At 36.6% G+C, this 19,641-nt stretch overlaps 5 protein-coding genes across 5 annotated transcripts; 3 read left to right on the forward strand and 2 right to left on the reverse strand.

The window, feature by feature from the left end:
* Positions 1–7,159: 7,159 nt before the first annotated feature.
* Positions 7,160–8,305, forward strand: EV154DRAFT_576032 (uncharacterized protein; the record flags this gene model as incomplete). The annotated part of the gene is made up of 1 exon (XM_051606478.1): positions 7,160–8,305. The coding sequence occupies one exon, from the start codon at positions 7,160–7,162 to the stop codon at positions 8,303–8,305; it is 1,146 nt and encodes a 381-aa protein (XP_051461460.1).
* A 2,573-nt stretch (positions 8,306–10,878) lies between these two features.
* On the forward strand, positions 10,879–11,963 carry EV154DRAFT_576034 (ribosomal protein S2, flavodoxin-like domain-containing protein; the record flags this gene model as incomplete). The annotated part of the gene is made up of 2 exons (XM_051606479.1): positions 10,879–10,903; positions 10,957–11,963. The coding sequence occupies 2 exons, from the start codon at positions 10,879–10,881 to the stop codon at positions 11,961–11,963; spliced, it is 1,032 nt and encodes a 343-aa protein (XP_051461461.1).
* A 2-nt stretch (positions 11,964–11,965) lies between these two features.
* On the reverse strand, positions 11,966–13,821 carry EV154DRAFT_496795 (uncharacterized protein). The gene is made up of 7 exons (XM_051600194.1): positions 13,733–13,821; positions 13,577–13,672; positions 13,430–13,516; positions 13,149–13,362; positions 12,735–13,084; positions 12,285–12,665; positions 11,966–12,224 (listed from the first exon to the last, which is right to left on the reverse strand). The coding sequence occupies exons 1-7, from the start codon at positions 13,760–13,762 to the stop codon at positions 12,009–12,011; spliced, it is 1,374 nt and encodes a 457-aa protein (XP_051461462.1). The 5' UTR covers positions 13,763–13,821; the 3' UTR covers positions 11,966–12,008.
* Positions 13,822–13,907: 86 nt separating this feature from the next.
* On the forward strand, positions 13,908–14,638 carry EV154DRAFT_496798 (uncharacterized protein). The gene is made up of 5 exons (XM_051600195.1): positions 13,908–13,951; positions 14,008–14,060; positions 14,120–14,186; positions 14,245–14,322; positions 14,380–14,638. Exons 1-5 carry the CDS (start codon positions 13,921–13,923, stop codon positions 14,529–14,531), a joined length of 381 nt encoding a protein of 126 aa, XP_051461463.1. The 5' UTR covers positions 13,908–13,920; the 3' UTR covers positions 14,532–14,638.
* On the reverse strand, positions 14,493–19,537 carry EV154DRAFT_496800 (uncharacterized protein). The gene is made up of 15 exons (XM_051600196.1): positions 18,618–19,537; positions 18,532–18,558; positions 17,918–18,459; positions 17,553–17,848; positions 17,420–17,502; positions 17,188–17,365; positions 17,069–17,133; positions 16,958–17,016; positions 16,765–16,877; positions 16,414–16,700; positions 16,285–16,360; positions 16,045–16,213; positions 15,500–15,987; positions 15,344–15,444; positions 14,493–15,283 (listed from the first exon to the last, which is right to left on the reverse strand). Exons 1-15 carry the CDS (start codon positions 19,467–19,469, stop codon positions 14,591–14,593), a joined length of 4,029 nt encoding a protein of 1,342 aa, XP_051461464.1. The 5' UTR covers positions 19,470–19,537; the 3' UTR covers positions 14,493–14,590.
* Between the last annotated feature and the right edge of the window lie 104 nt (positions 19,538–19,641).

A 19,641-nucleotide genomic window follows, 5' to 3' on the forward strand; every position in this document is an offset into this window, starting at 1 on the left:
AATCAGCGATCAAAATGTTTTTTTTGATCGATATTGGCGATATCGCTCAAAAAATCGAAAATATCGATATCTCCGATATTTTTGATTTTTTGATCGCTGATCGCAAAGCCAAATTTTTAAATCTCTATAAAAACAACTTATACATAAATAAATAGATGTAGCAATACCATGTTAATAGATAAACGTAATTTTTTAAAGAAAAAAAATGTTTATGGGGATGATAGCCAGGGTAAGAAAAAGACAACTTCAGATTACGTAAGTAAAATGAGAAAACGGGACATGTGACTGTGGGTTTTAATGATTTTATATTTTATTCTCAGCGGAAAACAATGTTTCCAACACTTCCGGCAGTACTACTCATATCGACTTTAAAAGCGTCACCAGTCTTTATAACATATTTGTTATTGGAGCCGTCAACCGCATTCACCAATCCGACAGCAGACAAAAGATCCTCGGCATCAAAGACCACAAATTTTTTTTGCTCAGCCTCATCGTAAGGTTTCACGCGCGGGATAGCCTTTGAGTATGGTGAGACGTCATGATTCTTCATAAGTTCACCAAAAACGAAGTTCGAGCCCGGAGCACCTTCTTGATATGTAAAGTCAAAAAAGAACAAGACTTTACAAACGTACCAGTTTTCGACAGGCCGGAACATCCTAATTACAATAAGTCAGTACACAATAATTTTGATTTGCAAACATCAACTTACCGATTTTTATGAATTGCAGTAAACATAACAAACTCACCACCACGCGAACTTGCTGCGTTCTTCGATTTGCACAAATCAGATATGTATATTTGATTGTTTGTCCAGAGTTTTTGAGAAATGTTGACAAATTGGTGCTGATGGAACGAAGTTATAACAGCCGAAGTATTACCAGTCAGACGAATCAAAAATTGAGAGAGTGCTTTAAGCCAGTCTCTTGCCAGGTAGCCGCCAATGGTATGATTGTGCTTTTCTTTTGCTTGCTTTACAACCTGGCCCAGCTTTACAGTATTTACCCGCCAGTGAAAGGGTGACCACAGCTGAGGCAACAATGGATCGTTGGACGGGTGGGGCAAGAAGTTGTTAACTTTATCCTTCTTCAAATCATAGGCGGAACTATCGATTATACCATCGGATTGCAAAAAAGAGAACATTTCACGAGTTTCCATGACATTACCGGCGTTGACACCAGGATTCAAAGATGAACGGATTCGCTTCTTGTATATGCCAATAGACCTTTCCAATGATCTTGCAGAATAACACCTTAACGGTCTACCAGAGAAATGAAAAATTAGTACAAAAGGGAAGTCTAATAACTATGATGACAATCGATAACTAACCCCATTCGTTTTATCATGTATGGTATATGGTTCAGTTGGTGCATGTTCGATCTGAATACGGTTCTGGAGATAGAGCTGCTATCAAGACAGGTATCGAGGTAATCAAACCAAGTCTTAAAGCATCTATCATAAGCAAATATAATGTTCAAGTAAATATCACTACATAAATTACAACTCAACAATGAATATTTACCTTTCAATTTCCTTCACTTCAGATTCGGATATCGACCATTGCAAACTCAATTGAATACCACGAGACAGGGCAATAAATCCTGTGGTTGCTTCTCTGGCGTGAAAGAGTGGGGCAACAATCGTAGGAATCACATGCACCAACCAGGCGATCCAGTCCACCGAACGATAAATAGATCTAACATTATCCAGATTGACACCAGCAAACGAACCACTGAAATCCGCAGGAATTGCACGAAGGGAGTCATCCATGGCGGTTTTGATGCGAGTAAAATCAGCAGTCTCGAGAGCAAACGGGTACGTGTCTTCGTTACCATCAAACTTGAACCGAGTGTTGAGCTTTGGTGAAAGCATGTCGAAGCAAAGCTTGCTGACATTCGAAAACATATGTAGCTCGTCACACATGAAAAAGTCGATGGAGAGGAAGGTACTCAACTGACCAAAGGGAGAAGCACTTTTAATACCATAGTTGTGGTTGGGACAAGAAGGCTAATAAAGGTAAATCAATTAAAATATGTAAAAAAGGCTACACAAGTTAATACTTACTGCGTCTTTCTCAAGTAATAAAGAAGCTTTGGTTCTGATAGCCGAGTCTCTGCCAAAGAAGTACATACCACCTTTTCCTCCGTCAACTGGGTGACCGCCTTTAACTAAATTTAGAAGGGTCATTTTGTTAGTGTCCACGGTCATAGCTTAGTAAACTGACGACTTACCAATACAAAATCTACATCCCCACCAGTTGGTATGACCACTAAACATCAACAACCGCTGGTTGATCTCTATACCATCTGCAATGACACCCAAATTGAAAATTCTAGCCGACGTGACATGAACACCATTCTTGCGAACAACAACAGGTTCACGACTCAAACGATCAAGGCTTTCAATAATTGGACGCAGATACGAGTCAAAGTCTTTCTTAGTGTCACCAAAAAGAATTGCAACTTGAAAAGTATATTCATCGGTGTATCTGCAAACGGTGTTATTACGACGTAAAAAGATTGGATGTATTGTATATAGAGCCAAAATTTACCTGATAGACGGATCAATGCTAGCAATTATAACGTGTACCATCACCATACTTTTTCTTGATACCTTCGAAGTGAACCCATCAACACATAGAACGATGGCTAAATCGTGCTGACCAGTGAAGAGACCTTTAGATTTCATTTCTTTATACGCGGCTCCAGAAAAAAAATCGGTATATGGATCATCGTCTGTCATGGAATCGATTACGTTTCGGTATTTTTCGACTTCATCACGAAACTCGTCACAAGCTAGCATACGACTTAAATGTTCACCAATATCAATCATTTTTACCACAGATTCTTTATGTCTAACAGCGTTACAGTGAGGACAAGCGGTTTTATCGGCATCATCGACAGGATCAAAGAGATAACACCCCTTTCGGGAACAGATTTCATGGCTTTGACTGAAAGAAAGTGGAAGTTTCTTCTTGATCAACGAACGACACTCCTTCAATGCGAGTACTTTTTTCTTTTTATCAAGGCCTAAAAGGTAAACTAAATTAGTAAATAATGATACTTTGTAAATACAAATCATTAACATACTGTTGTTTTGGTTCAAAGTGTTCTCAAAAAATTTCTTCATAACGCGCACAGCTTCTATGGTCATGTTTCTACTAAATGTAAGATAGTTGAACATAATACTACTCAGCTCGCTGGTGCTAAATACGTTAATGGGGACAATGATATCCTTGATGTTGTCCTGTATTGTTACATTATGATCAAGTGACAATGGTTCTAAAAGTGAAAATAATACATCCGGTAAGTTGTCATGATGTCAACAACTCGAGCATCCTTAGTTACCTTCGAAGTTCTCTTCGTCCGTGGATTCATACAAATCCTCGTCTACTTCACCGTCTACAACAAAGCCATCATCAGAGGATTCATCTTCAGCATCTACGTCTTGTATGGACATTTGTCCAATTAAGGGAAGAGCGATTTGGTTATCGAGGTCAGCCATATCAACATCATCGTAAAAATCCATTTCTTCGTCATAGTCAAAAGGTGTACGGTTGGTTATTATAGCAGTTGGGAAGCCAGTAGATACTGAAGAGGATACAGCAAAAACAGAAGTGTCAGTTGGGCCAGGTACAATGGAGGCAGCAGTAACGGCCAAGGGTTCATATGTGCCTCTTAAAAGACGTTGGTTAGCGCCGTTTCGAGAAGCTCTAAGGTTCTTGGGTTTTTGAATTTTGGGGTAAACCATTTTGAAAGTTTTTTAAAATTTCGTTTTTGGTAAGTTGGGAACCGATTTTTGCGTGTAGTTTTATACATGTTGCTACATCTTATTTACAGCTTATTAATAGTCACTGACCGTTCTTAGAACCAATTGGAATTACTCGTGAAGTTATCTTATAATTATTAATAGAGAGGATATAGTAATTCTGTGTAGACTATGGATACCTTTCAAAACCACTAGAAATCGTTGTTTGGGGACTTCAAGCTTGATCTATTGTTAGATTTTCGTGTAACGAGGTTATTAAGCGAAATTTTTTTTAATTCTGTACCGTGATTGGTGCAAATAAGTTGAACCACTTACATCAAGGTAAATGACAATGAAAAAAAAAATGTATCTTTAAAACATCTATATAAGATCCAATACTTACACCTATTTTCTCATTTACATCGATTTTTCACTCTATTTATCACAATGAACGGTACCCAAAACTCAAATTCTCGAGACGAAGTCATTGAAAAACTCGTTAATGCCATTTACGATATGCAAAGAAAGCTTGATGCGATGCCTGCCACAATGAAAGAATATATCTACCTGCCAGTTGGTCAACACTGTGAATGCTGCAGCAAGGTTAAGAAAGTGGTCAAATCCAATGGTACTTCTGCAATTACTTCTCGATCTGGATATATCACTGGTACGTTTTTATTTTATTTTACTTTGTAAGACGAATTAAGTTAATAATTGCCCTATCTTTTCAGCAAGAAATTCCGCTGCTCAACAAATGTACGAAACCGTGGTCAAGGCTGTCGCCTATTACAAGGAGCATGTTATACCCAATGGTATTCACACCTCTTGCAATTCTCTCGGTGTAAGATCCATCACCGTATGTACTTATACAAAGAAAACCGTCAGTAGACAAGGTTGCTGCGTACTGGAGATCTTTGGTAGGTACCTATACTGAGGATCAAGCTAAAGAAAGGGCGACAGCAGCTTACAACAATGTCTTCACCATTTGCCAACATTTCTTGAAAGCATTGTACCAAGAACGATTTGGAAAGAATGGTGTCATTTGGAGGGGGATTCCTGCCAACGAGCAGAATGAAGTATTGTATATGTTCGAAAGAATTGCATACTTTTGGAACAAGCGCTCTGGCTTGAACGTTGGTACACCCCTCGAGGCATATCCTGGAGACCTTATCTCTGTCATTGACGCCGAGAACCCAATGCTACCCATGCACCTCGCCGATAAAAACTGGATATCCAAAAATATGATCCAGATAATGTTGAGGAACTCAGCAAGAGTAAGTAAAGTTTAGATATCAAATTAAGAATTTTTAACATTAACATAAACCTCAACTCTAGCCAGATGACATTGCTCATGATACCTCGGGTTCATTTTTGACTGGCCTGGAAAACCTTGGTGTCAATTCGGGTACTGAAGAGAGGTACGAAGACTTGGATATGGGCCTGTTTGAAAATTTATTTTCGATCCCTGATAACAGACCTATTGCACCATCGTCTTCTTCCGCTTTGGTACAAAATCCTGTTTTGACCTCTCTTCCTCCCTCTGAGATGCCTCCTCTCTCTGACTCGCCTCCTCCTCCCACCTCTGACTCTCCTCCTCCCACCTCTGCACCTGCCCTCTCCACCCCAAGTACTACCCGTCCAAAAGGTAAAAGAAAGGCTGATGAAATAGCATCTGGGACCAATAGTCGACCCTCAAGGGCTTTCCAAAAATAGAATTGAGCCTGAATTTTTTTTTTTTCTTATTTAAACTCTGATTTTTTTATTATTTTTTTCTTTTTTCTTTCTATTTCTTTCAAATAAAAACTCAACTTAAGGTTTGTATATGTGTATAGTTTGTGAATATATGATTTATCATAACCATTTGTTTACAAATGAAGATATAGTTATGTGACTAAACATTAAACGTGCTGACACTCTCCAAACGGATTAAACCAAGACTCTTTGCTTTAAAAGTAAATTTACTTACTCTTTTTATATGTATTAACACATTTGTATAGCTGAAGCCATCTCTACTTTCACCGCTTGTGAAAAGGTAAATATCTCGACTTTGGTTTATGTGTTTATTATTAGTTAACCCAAATTCCTAAAGCTAGCTACCATCGCTGTTTATTTGAGGCTCGTACATCCCACGGTTTTGTAAAGGTACACATTGCTAAACTTGATAATTTATTCTCTTATTAACGTAAACCATCTTTATGCAGGTAAGTGAATACTGCTGCTCTTCCGAGGTCTTCGTATGGTCACTATCGTAGTTCCTCTCATTATGTCTGTCTCTGGTCATATTTTACTGGTCATTTTCTATATTTGAAGAGGTCTATCATGATCAGACTCGACGTTATTTAGTTTTTTTTTATAAATAAATTTTTTTTTTTCCAATATATACAAACGTATCAATTTTAAGCCTGTATCCTGATTTAGCAGGGGTGTAAAAGTAATATTATATCGGTTATCGATTACCCCATTTTTTTTACCCCATCCAACGATATTTTTTTGTTTTTTTGATTTATGGATCGATATCGTCAATCGCGATATTTTGGAAAGTTTGATCGATATTGCCAATAACGATATTTTAGAAAGTTTGATCGATATTGCCAATCGCGATATTTTGGAAAATTTGATCGATATTGCCAATCGCGATATTTTGGAAAAATTTATCGATATCGCCAATCGCGATATTTTTAAAAAAAAGATCGTTATTTCCGCTCTAATTTGTTTGCGATATTTTTCAATTTTTGATCGCTGATTTATTTTAGGGTGTTACTTATATTATTTGGTTATTTGCGAATATTATAATCATTAGATGATAGATTATTTTTCTGTGGGAAAGTTTATAAGTGTTTGTTTATATTCATCGGAGGTGGATGGTAGGATCACCTCATCTTGTTCTAGCTGCAATCATTACAGAACCATTGTATGAACATAATTCAAAACATTATGGAGCTTAAAGCCCCGTACATATGCACATAATAAGAAGTAACGAGCAAAAATACAAACGTGAACTTTGAACGTATATACAGGCAATACGGGTTACAATGATGAGTGTATTTAGCCAATAAAAAGTATTTCTATAAGCAAGACATAATCATGCGCTAATTTCAATTTTGCAGGATTCATCTGATAAAAGTTACTAACTACCACGGCTGTTTTTGTAAACCTGTTTAACAACACCCCCGCTTAAATTGTTGTTAGTTAATCGTAATTTATACTATATTTTTGGGTTAGAGTCAAGGTTTATGCTCAACATTCGTTTTCAAAAAGTTGTCTAACACAGTCTTATTATGTACGACTGACAATATTTTTTGATGGGCTGCTAGACTGACAAATTCCTACAATTTTTTTAGCTTAACTACACCCATAAATCGTTAATAGTTTTACAATATCTATCTTTATCACCATTTCTACATCTTTTGAATATATGGGAAAAATAAAAAAAGCCCGGCTTTTGCTGCCAAAAAAAAGCAATAATGATTCCCCTCAAGTACAGCATCATAACAATTTGGGTCGATCTTCCATTCCCTTTTTGACGGCCGGTACTTCGGCTGTACCTACATCAGCGCCAATTATTGCTACTAAGCATAGTACATCTATGGTCGAAGAAGATGAGATGTCAAGTGGTATATTTACTTCAGGTGAATGGGACTATGAAAGCACACTTCAATTAATCCATGTTTTTATTAAGTATGGTCTGCGGCTTGAAGCTTCTTCAACGGCTGCTGAAATTAGTATACATAATTTAGCTATGTTTCGTAAATTTAACAAAAGCACTCGTATCAATGGAAGAAGAAGTTTAATTTCTTTAAAAGAAAGATGGGTATATCTGTATGAAACATATCAAGAAAGAAAAAATTGGTCTAGTAAGAACAATGTGTATCCTCTTCCGTTTTGGGAGTTTCATGAACATATGCAAAATGGGTTAAGCGCCAGCCCTTTAGTCATCTGTTCTTCAGATAATACTTGGTCCCATCTATCAGAAAGTGAAAGCGATACAGAATATTTTACAGATCGCAGCGATGAGGAGGACACAGAGAAACATTTTGATCAATCAATTACTGTGCCAAAAAGAAAAATTCAGGCGAACCCTGATATTATACAGGAGACAATAAAATGCAGGTACAAATCCGAGAATGAAGAAGGAAATGGTGATCATGTCAATATATATGGGTTGGAATGCAAAAGGTTGGCCGATATAATAAAAAAGAGTATCCCGATTATAGAGAGAAGCATATCAACCATGGAAAGGGGTATATCAACTATGGAAAAGGGTATATCAACTATGGAAAAAAACATAGCAGCTATGAAAGAGAGCACGTCAACTATGAAAAATGGTATATCAACTATAGAAAAGTCCTCTGCAGTCATAGCAAAGGGTATCTTAACAATGGAAAACAATGAATCGACAAAACATGACATTTTGGAAATTCAAAAGGGGTTTTTAACTCAATTTGAAATTGCAGTAGATAACATTTCCAAGAAGACAGATTCAAAAAAGAATACATATGACACTAACATCAACGAATCTCGGGACTTTGATAAATTACAAAGAGAATTCTTCATTCTTTAATAAAAAATGTAACTACATTTGTACATGTTCTTAAAAAGTTCAACTTTAATTATAACTCACTGACGAATGTTTATAGAAGAGAAGTTCTACAATAGGTTTATTGAGTGTAGCAAAGGCAAATCTCAAGTGTATACATATAAAAGAGGGAGGCATTATACTTCTAACAATAAGAACTCTCCTCAATTATTTTAGCAATAATGATATTCAAGAATAAGCAAAACAATCAGCCAATTATAATTTAAATACAACGATTATAAAAAGATTCGTGTTTATGTTGCCACTACTAACATTTATCCTCTCTTTATCCTTTTAATATGGGCTCTTGTTGTTCTTCTAGTTCTGCTTCAACTTGCGGTAGCACACAGTCTTATAGTAGCAGCTCTACCTGGTAACAGCCTACGCAAACACAAGGAATAATAATGCGTATATGTCTAGTATATCTACATTTACTAGAACCAAAAAAAGTATTAAATGCTATATTGCTATAAACGCTCTTACTTAATGTTAACATATGAACCTAATAAATTCTCAATTTTAAGCATGAACGTACACTACATTTGACTTTGGACAGGGTTGCAAGTAAAAAATACGAGCCAATAACAGTTTTTTTCTTTCATTTTTTGTTTGTATAGGATTTAATATCCTTGTGAGGTCTACTTTAGCCTAAATAATAGTTTAATAAACAATTGTAACTGTTTACAGACCCCTTGATTTATATTAAATGTGCTTATTCAATCATAGGGTTTACTGGCAGCATTTTGATCGATTGTCAGAAGTTGTTAATGTAAAAAAATATAACAAGACAACAATGAGTCTTTAAATAAAGAACTTGTTGGTGTTGTAGTATTGCCCTTTGATTTTTTTACCCTATATTATAAGCATGGGCTCTTGTACGTCTTCTTCTGCTGCTTCAAGTACTAGCTCATATGGTACAACTACTTGCCAATATTAAATCGGATAATTAATATTAAAAATATTACTTCAATAAATCGTAATGTCACTACTTCAATTCATCATAGTTATTTTAAAATGTGCATTATTTATGTTTTTGTTTGGCATGTATATGCATGTTGTAAATATTAACTTGTGAACCTGATGAATGATTTACTGTCGGTTTTGGAAAAGCAATAAGTGCGTGCGTTTTATGTAAGTATTAAGCTGCTACATTTGTATAGCTTTGGGAAAAGCATCACAAAGGCTCGAGAAATTGAAAAGGACATACTCAACGGAGAAATTGGACGTAATAAACACCAGGATCCAACAAAATTCACTTTTCGTCCGTCATCAACACCTAATTTAGAAAATATGAGCAAAAAAGAATGTCGTTGTTGCCACTGCTTTCTTTTATTGTCGTTACTAACAGTTATGCTATCTATAGTCTTAGAGACAGCCCCGTGATAGAGTTACACCAATCACGGCAGCCACACGAATATGCATTTTTGTTTTTGTCTGGCTTAAAAATGTTGCTACTGCAATTTAGTGTAGCACATAAAGTGAAGTTCTATAAAAGAAAGAAAATCACACCTATTGTCATTTGTTCCATTTACTTTACTTAAATACCACAACATTATTATGGGTTCTTGCTGTTCCGGATCTTCTTCTGCTTCAATGATTAGTGACTATCTTCCATCTCATTATAGCTCAAGTGTAAAAAGCTAAGCTGCAAAAAAAACTATCGCTTCATTCAAAACTTGGCGTCCAATATTTTTAATAAAAGATCTTTATTTTATAAAAAATGCAAATTGCTACTATTACTAAATGTGTATTGCGTATTACTGATAGCTCCTTTCAGACCTGCAATTCAAGTTATTAATATTCTCCTTCGTAATGTCTTATTTAAGTTATGATGTTGCATATAATTTATCCTTTGTTTATCATATCATCATTTTGTAACATGCATTATATTCCTGTAACTTATTTCTCGGATGCTCCGGGAGTGCGGGTACACAAAAAGAAACTTTAACGTATCTGATTCTTTATAAGTTTTAGGCTTCCTTTGGCTACAAGCTAATAAAATGGTGTCTGTCAAAGCATTTAACTCATATAATGAAGTAAACCTAAATAAATACCAATGTCGAGCTCAATTTTTATGCAACATACAATTTTGACAGCCTAGGTAGCAACTTTTTTTAAATGCGTTAAACACTTTTAACAGTTATATATGGTCATTGGGGATGTAAGTTCTTCAGTTTTCAATTTCTATTGTACCGTAATAAGCTACATCTTTTTAAGCGAGAATCTACCGAAAGATCTCCCCAATCATTGGCGCCACTGATAAATAACATTTACATATTGTTTCATAAAACTGGTGTGTACAAGCATAATTTACTGCTTACATAATGTTTGTCTCATGCATACACATCTTATTTATTAGCATTAATTTTGAAGATTTGCTTACATCATGTTCTTTATAAATAATTGATCCCATAAAGCTTATTATAAATTAAAACTGTTAAGTTTATTTCTCATGGTATCTTTTGCATAATATATCACATTTTCCGATTAATTATTTGATAAAAAAAAAAAAACTTGATATCCTGGGTTTTTTCTTCTTTATCTTTTAGGTATTTATGATGACTGATATTAAGTTACCACCAAGTATATAATATTATAAAAAAAACGTCAAAGACCTTACTAACCCTCGGAAAAAGTCCTAGAGCCGACGGATGAAGACATCCGACTCCTTCTGGCAGCAAAATGTCATTTGGGTTCGAAGAATATCAATAATCACATGAAGGGATACATGTTCAGTCGTCGTCAAGATGGAATCTTTATCATCCACATTGGCAAATTATGGGAAAAGTTAATCCTGGCAGCTCGTGTACTGGCAACAGTTCAGACACCCGCTGATATCTATGTCACTTCTTCTTCCGTTCACGGTCGTAGACCTGCAAATAAGCTTGGTAACTTTATTGGCGCCACTAGCAATCTGGGACGTTTTACACCTGGTACATTTACAAAGGCAATTGTTGAACCGGAAGTTCTGGTCTGTTTAGACCCTCTTGTGGATTATCAAGCCATCAGTGAAAGTAGTAAATGTAATGTACCCGTGATTGCTTTTACAAATTCGCATTCTCCGCTCGGGTACGTGGATATCGCTATTCCTTGTAACAATCTTGGCTCACAATCCATCGGTGTAATGTGCTGGCTACTTGCTCGAGCGGTACTCAGACTCCGAGGATTATTAAACTATAAGGAACAATGGGTAGTTATGCCTGATATGTTCTTTTACATGGATGAAGAAGCAGACAGGGTTGTACAAGAAAATGAAGATTATAGTGGCGGATATGACAAGAATCAGACAGATGGAGAGGGCACTTGGTCTGGTGACAAAGACTTTAGTACTTCTGGATATGATGATGGTGTCAATTGGCAAAGCGAAGTACCTAAGGCGAGTGATGGCTGGGGCGATGGCGGCAATAACGCGCCAAGCTTTACCACTCCGACTACTGCATTTGGTTCATCGGATCAACTAATTGACATGCCTGTTTTCAATACCAACGTTCCTGTATTTGCGGAGGAGACTCCTGTCGATTGGGCAGATGATGTTCCACAGGAACATGTTGAAGTAACATTGACCGACTCAACTGGATGGGATGATAATATCACTACTAATCAACAATGGAAGGGACCTACTACAGCACCATGGGGCGCTTAAAAAGATTTTTAAATTGCATATTTTATTTTTTTTAAAAAATCTTTTTTATAATTCTTCTTTAGCAGTTATTAAACTCTTGACTCTGTCTTTTCTAACTTCTTTCTCTAAATAAGCCTTTCCAATGATTTCACCCACAAACTCAATTAATTCCTTTTTATCTTCTTCTGATGGAGCTGGGTCATCCTCATCCATATCATTTTCTGAATTATTTTTAGGGGCAAATGATAAACTGTTTTGTTCTGCAATATGATCCAAAACGGCCTAAGAAAGAATTATGAATAAGTACAATGTTAATAAAGTGTCAAAATAAAAAGACTTTACCACAAGAGCCTCTTTACATTTCTCTGCTTCCTGCACTCGGACAGGGTTTGGACTCTCGAAGGCTGTCTTTAAACAGTTTTCTGAATAAAATTTGATATTTGGAGCTACTAATACACGAGTCACTTCAGGACCGATTTTATCCAAGCCAATGATGGCACCATACTGTGTTGTCAATGGGCGTGCGGGATCGAGAAAGGCACGAAGTAATGTCTTTGTGATACGAGGTTGTAATGTATGATATGCTTTACCGTATTGATGACAGATGGTGGCAATAAGTGACGCAGCTCGGTTACGTGTGGACCAATGGTTTTGCTGTTGAGGGTTTTCGCAGATCACACGACCGACCAAACACGATATAATGGGTGGAATCAATTGATGAAGCTATATGTATATATTAGCTTTTATAAAGACCCGTGTTATAAAACCATATCCAGATATCCAGATACTTACATAAGGCTCAACAAACAAATGCTTGTTATTCAATAATGAATGTGCCATAGATAACATGGCTTCAAGAACATCCAGATTTTTATGATTTTGTGTGACCTTTTTATGGATATGCTGAACAAAATAAGGTAAAAGTTGATGAAGACCAGGATCCAGTCGTAGACTCTCAAAAGCTTGGGATTGTAATCGCTCGTCTTCACTTAATACAGCTTCTGTGATTCTTTCAAAGTACATTTGTAATTCCTTGGATAAAACGTGCTTCACCAAAGGCTTAACATTGACTTGATCAGTTGTAATGCCATTGGAATTAGCGTGGTTCTTGGCACGTTTCGATAAAAGTTCGGCTTTTGCATCTAAATTCACAATGTGTCAACATCAAAATAAACATTATTTTTTCTTCTCCTCTTCTAGGCTTACCGCTTGGTGTAGGATTTTGAGGAATGGCAGGTTGTACACCTTCAATCGCAAGCCAATGGGCTGTGAATGTAACGTCCAAGGGGATTTTCGGTAATGGTTTATTCAAAACTGTGTCGAAATCAATCTCTTCATCGTCATCGAAAAAGATGTCGTTTGAATTGAGCGTCGTCTTTCTGAATTTGGGTGCTTCTCCACAGGTATAACCGTAAAGGGGCTATTAGAATAAGTAAGTAGACGGATTCAGCAAACAGAAAAGCCCGTTCCCAGAAAGTTTAACTCACTTCTACGTTCTTTACGCGAAGGGCGGCATTAATGTCGTCTACAGATAATTTTGTTCTTTTTGAATGACGCATGAACTTTGCAGCTTCCTATAGTTATTATTATTGTAAGCGGGTTGCTTTGTTTGATTCTCAATGTTGCTTAATTACTTGAATGAGTTCATGGACTCTGTATTCGACGTCCTGAGCCAATGCTGTCGCAACTTCGTCTTTGAGATTAGTCACACCCAACGACTCTCCAATATTCTGTTCTCTTTGTTAAGCATGTGTATGTGAAACTATATGAGTAATTCATGAGCAACTCACTTTAATAGTTTCTTTTGGAAAGACACTCATCGTCGCGTGTTTTTTTATTGTTTGGAACAAAAGAAAAAAAAAAGAGAGAGAGAGAGAGAGAAACTTAGAACATTTATTGTGACCACCCAATGGAATTGTTAAATATCCAGTATGGAGTGTGGCTTTTTTTTTCTACTACTCTTCTTCTTAATATACATATGGCTTCAGTAGCAAATCAAATTGAACAAAGTAACACATTTACCATGTACAAACGTTTCCAGTAGAGCTAATTTTTTTGTTAATAGCTCTTGCGGCAAAAGAACATTTAGCTGAAGAGCTCTTGATTAACAAGCAAGCTGTAAAGTGTGACAACTTGACTTATTACCAATGACTGACCTATTATTATATATAATACAGATTCTTGATTTCGAAAGAAGGAAGAGCAGTAATGCCGCCGCCATTTCTCACGTCAAGAGAAGTCAAGGCAAGCCCACTCGTGTTTTTTTAGAGAGAGTTACCAACTGACTGTATTTCAAAAATAGACAAGAAATTATGGACATTTTCTAGCGACATGTTTATAAAATTACCCACCAACAAAACTCAAGAGCTACTCGAAAAAGGTAATATATTCTTTTCTTATGACGATTCTTGAAGTTCAACCACTAATTTTCAAGTAGATCAAAAGGTTTTGGACGAAAAAATTGAGGCGTCTAAACAAATCGTTGACAAAAATACATTAGCGTTGAAAGATATGGAGAACAAACGAGATTTGCATGGATTTAATTTAAGTGGGTTAACTGCAACGGATTTGTATAATAATACGAAATAAATGATAAGGAGGGAGAGGGGATATATATATATGTGTGTATGTAAAAATAAATAACATTTTCAAGTAAAAATAATTAAAGGTGTGACGGTATCGATAATACCACCCGTCAGTAAATTTTCATCTTTTAAATAGTCTTTAGGAAACAAAACTAAGTGGCCTTTCACCTGGTCTAACTGTTCACAGATTTCATCTTCTGTGAGATTAGGATCCGCAACATGTCCGTACTTCACCTTATTAGGATCCGGGATAAATTTACGATGCTGTTCATAAGTATGTACTGTATCATCAGGTACACATCGGAACAATTGTCGATAAATAGATGTGTTCGTAGTGGCTCGCTTTAACCATATATTGTTATAAGTATGGTCTGACAATGGATCAAGAGCTGCTGCATCATGTCGTTTGGGATGGTGATGTGTTTTAAATGTATCGTAAAAACTATAGGTTCGACTGGCTCGGTCCAACATTTTCACAGGCTCGTCTGCCTCAATCAACCGGATATCCTGTGCATTATTGACAGATCTTGCTAAAGATGGGTATGTGCTATGATGTCCATGCCCGTGGCCATGTTGACTTGGAATATCTAAAGTCTCTACGTGCTCCTCATTTTCGTGACTAACACCTCGACTGTGTACACGTCTATCTTCGTTTTCATCTTCCAGTAATTGAGACCACTTTTCAAAATTTAAGAGACCTAAATGTTCCTTCCATAGCTGCATACGCAATGTGTGTGCAAATTTGGCAGCTTTGTACTATAGATAAAGTCGGTGTTAAAAAAACTAATGAGGGAGGCTATTCAAGCTTCTTTTTACCTCTTTGCCATCCATGAAAGAGGACACCATTTCGGTATCTTCCACAAGCATAGCAATTTCGGAGTCTCGGTTACCCAATTGGGATCTGTCATTAATATTGGCTATAGTTTTGGATGTTAATAAAGCCCTTTGTGACTTATTTTTTTTTCTTATTACCTGATCCCATCAATACAATTCGATCGTCTACAATCATCAATTTATCATGCAGGTACAGCAACTCACTAACATAATCATATCGATCATCATCGGCCAAATTAGACTCTGCTGACGTACTTGTGGATGATCCTCTTCTGCTCTGTGGAGGTTCTGGATATAAAGTATTTGGTATGGAGGAAGCATTACTTGTGGTTGAAGTATTGGTAGCTAATCGAGACAAGTCATTTTCATCAAAAGGATTTTTAATCGCTGCCTCATCGCCAAATACAGTACCACTATCATTCTGTAATCCAGTACTACTAGTAGTGGCGGCTTTTGGCGTTGTTGGTGTTCTTTGCGCCGTGAATTTCGGAACCTTGATTTTGCCAAAGTTTCTTAAACTGAACCATGATATATAATCATCTGCATCAATGCCGAGCTCCTTTAATTTCTCGATGATGGATGCACCTCCTCTGGAGATGGTGACGTATTGGAAATGCATGACAGTTCTATGGACCCTTGGTTAGTACTCTATTAGGATTTACAAAGCAGGGCACTTTTTTTACCTTGCGGAAGAAGATTCACTGGAGGCCAAATCGCCTTCAAATGCAGGCACCAGAGGAATCAATACGTAGACACGAAATTTCTCACCCTTTTCATGGGCTCTCTTGATTCTTTGTACAAGTGCTTGTGCGATTTTATTTCGAAGTAATTTATCGTCTTGAGTTGTACTAACTAGAAGAAAAATAGGGACAAATAAGCATGTAAACTAGCATGGAATAGACATATGTATAAAGGGAACTTACTGAAGAATTGATTCTCAATGTAAATGAAATGCTTTGCATGAGAAATACATTCCATATAAGCATTATAAATTGAGTGCTACAATTAAGTTAGTATCACAAATCGATATGATTTTCCCATACAATGATTACCTCACGCTCTACATCTGATGACCATCGAGACGAACTTCTTAACAGCTGTACTTTACAAGTACCTGAAAAGTTACTTTCGTCACGAGCAGCAACGTATTCACCCTTGGGCAGTAAGAAGGGAACAATGCGTCGATGCATACTCTTATTCGACTTAAGGAAATTCCAGCGTTGAATAAAATGACGTGCGATATCTCTTGCAATGGGACCCACAACACCCAGTGTAACATCATGCCACGGCATTCTAGGTGTTGTTTTTCTGTCGACTAATGTTTTGTGATACTGCGCAACTAAGATTTAAAACAATTAGAAATTATTTCTATTACGGTTGTGTGACACCATAAAGATAATTACCGTTTACGAAATCCTTCACTCGAGGATTTGAATAATCTTGACCTGGAAATACTTCGCGATCATAGTTCTCAGCAGGGAAATCAGAAAGTGAATGATCATGAGTATCGTATCGACTAAGTAACAGAGTTAATTTTTTTCTTGATTTTTTTTTTTTACATGGATACATCATTGGCAGTAAGAATTGTTTGTTTACCCAAAGCATAAATCAAGACCACCGATAAAGGCTAATCGATTATCAACCACCACAATTTTCTGAAGAGCGTTAAATCTCTTTGTTAATCATTGTATCCTTTACTAATATTACCTCATGGTGGGACCAGAAAAGAACCGTATTGTCATTTGATAAACTATGATCGGGATGTCTTTGCACTACACATTAAAAAAATGAGTTATATGGGACACTTTTAAAGGGAAATGTTTTACCAAGAATATTCGGGTGAAGATTTTGTAACCATTGCTTTGTATGAACTGAATCAATGGTCAAAGCAACAGACATTTCTTTATAAACTACGATATATATTTTCACACCTTCTACAGCCTTGCGGTGTAAAAGTCTATCGAGTCGAAAGTCTTCGTTCTCCTCTGGTGGTCTTCTTAGATACTATTGAACAGCATTAATTTACTTGTAAAAAAGTTGATCAGGACAAATGTTTACCAGTTCGGGCGAAAGCCACCAATCTGCAATATAAATTTCTACTTTGGCAGATAAGATTGCTTCGGCGACAGCATTATAATGGTCTAAATAGGCTTAGCTTTTTTTGTAAATATATAAACAAACAAAGACTTACTTTCTGCATCCACAAACCATTTGACTTTAGCATTATGACGCACAGGAGCAAATGAACCAAAGCGATGGTTCTGAACCCAAGGGCTTTCATCCTGAACCTTCTCAATACTTTCAAGCCATTGATCTACTTCACGCTTGGTGCCTTTAATTTCAATTTTGCGAGACTCGTTGCAGATGGTGATATGATGGCTTCCCAAATAAACACGAGGTTCCTGGATTTCGATTTTCAATCCGTTATCGAACAACAGTACATCTGTCGGGGTTGAAGATGCAGTGTCTGAGCAAAATGCCATGTACCTAAAAAAAAAAGCAATTTAAATATTAAAGGAGGGACCAAAGATTCAAGTAAATAAAAAGACACTTTACGAATCTCTGAGTATGATCCATTCAGTTTTCCATCGTTGTGTTTTCCATAATTGACAGCATCTGGGAGACACATAATTGATACGATTTCTCAAGTAGCCCTCTTTACCTTTCCAACCCATATCTTGTACAATACTGATGGCGGATAATTCTAAAAACTCACAGATATCGTAACTTACAGTGACGTGAGCACGAAGCAATAGAGCTCTGAGATAGTTTGTTAACTCAGTACGACGATGCAGGGCAACTTTTTTACTCTTGATAGAGGAAGCGCCATCATCTATTGTTTGTTGTTCTATATCATCTTCTCTATAGATACCAATGGTCGACTTTGCCGAATCCAAAAGGTTAGATAATTGATTCGGGAAAACGGGTGGGTCCAAGACGTAATCGTACAAATTGGATTTAACCTTGAGTTTATAATGAAGTGCCATAAAATCTGCTATGCCTCTTCGAATCACCCATTTCACATCTCCGTATTGAAGTTCGATTCGAAATACCCACATACTACTTCCATTTAAATATTCAGAATCTGTCACTGTTACCTAATCAAAACATTATGAATTAATACACATGTAATGAATACACACTAAAATTGATCAGTAATCGGACTTTACATATATGCATTGTAACAAAATAGGTGGCTGAAATACAAAAAAGGATGTAAGTAACACACACAAAAAAATTTACAAAAGAACATTACCAAGTTTCTGCCGTACTCGTCTTTGGCGAAGGCAGCAAAGATCGGATCAAATGCGGGTGGATAATAGGTAGCCAAAGTATGCGAGGGACCTGAATTAGAATGAAGAGGTACAGGTGGTGGTGGAGTGGATTGTAGATTTGCAATTAATTTCAACTTGTCAAGTGTTCTATCCCATTTATCCTTTACGCGCACAGCATCGTCTTCTTCCTGTCGATTTGATCTAGAAGTTGTAGGTGTAGTTGTAATAGGTGGTCGAGTAAATGCACGATCTGGGAAGAAAGGTCTAGTGAAATAATTTGATTCACCATCACCATGATCATCATCCAGAGGATCAATATGATCGTTCTCTAAATCATAGGCCGAAGGTAATTTCTCTTCTTCATCTTGTGCAATCGTATGGTTTAAATCCTCTTCATTATCATCTCTACCACGAATAGCACCACCTGCCGAAGTAGATACGTTGATACTATGATGTCTAGAAGTGGCTGCCGCTAAACTTTGATGACGCGAAGCAGGTGTGGGTCGTTGTTGCCTAGCAGCACTTCTCATTAATTCAAACGTATCACGATCCACAATGGAATCATCGTCAGAAAAGTCCATGTTCTCGTTGGTAGTGCTGGCACTATCCAAAGGATTCAAAAACGATAAACGATTTAAAACACGTAGCCACTGAGACCGGTTGTCTGATATGTTGCTATCGTTATTATTCACTTCTCGCACAGTGGGGTCTAGATCAGTTGAATTGCCATGACTAGCGGCATGTCCTTCATCATCTTGAGGATCTTGTGAGTCTCTACTAAATTGTTTCCAACGAGCAAAGTATTCTGCCGTATCAGCTATCGGATTAGACATGTGATATCTAACAAAGAGAGAGAAAGAGAAAGAGAAAGTAAAGAGAGAGAGAGAGAGAGAGAGAGAGAAAATGAAAAAGGAAAAAAAAAGGGGGAAAATAAAATTTATAGCGTATTTTTAAAGCCTTTTTTTTTTATATATAAGTGTGTATTTATACATGAATAAATATAAA

This window comes from Mucor mucedo (genome assembly GCF_025094135.1).
Source record: "Mucor mucedo strain NRRL 3635 chromosome Unknown EV154scaffold_13, whole genome shotgun sequence".
In the NCBI taxonomy this organism is placed as follows: domain Eukaryota; kingdom Fungi; phylum Mucoromycota; class Mucoromycetes; order Mucorales; family Mucoraceae; genus Mucor; species Mucor mucedo.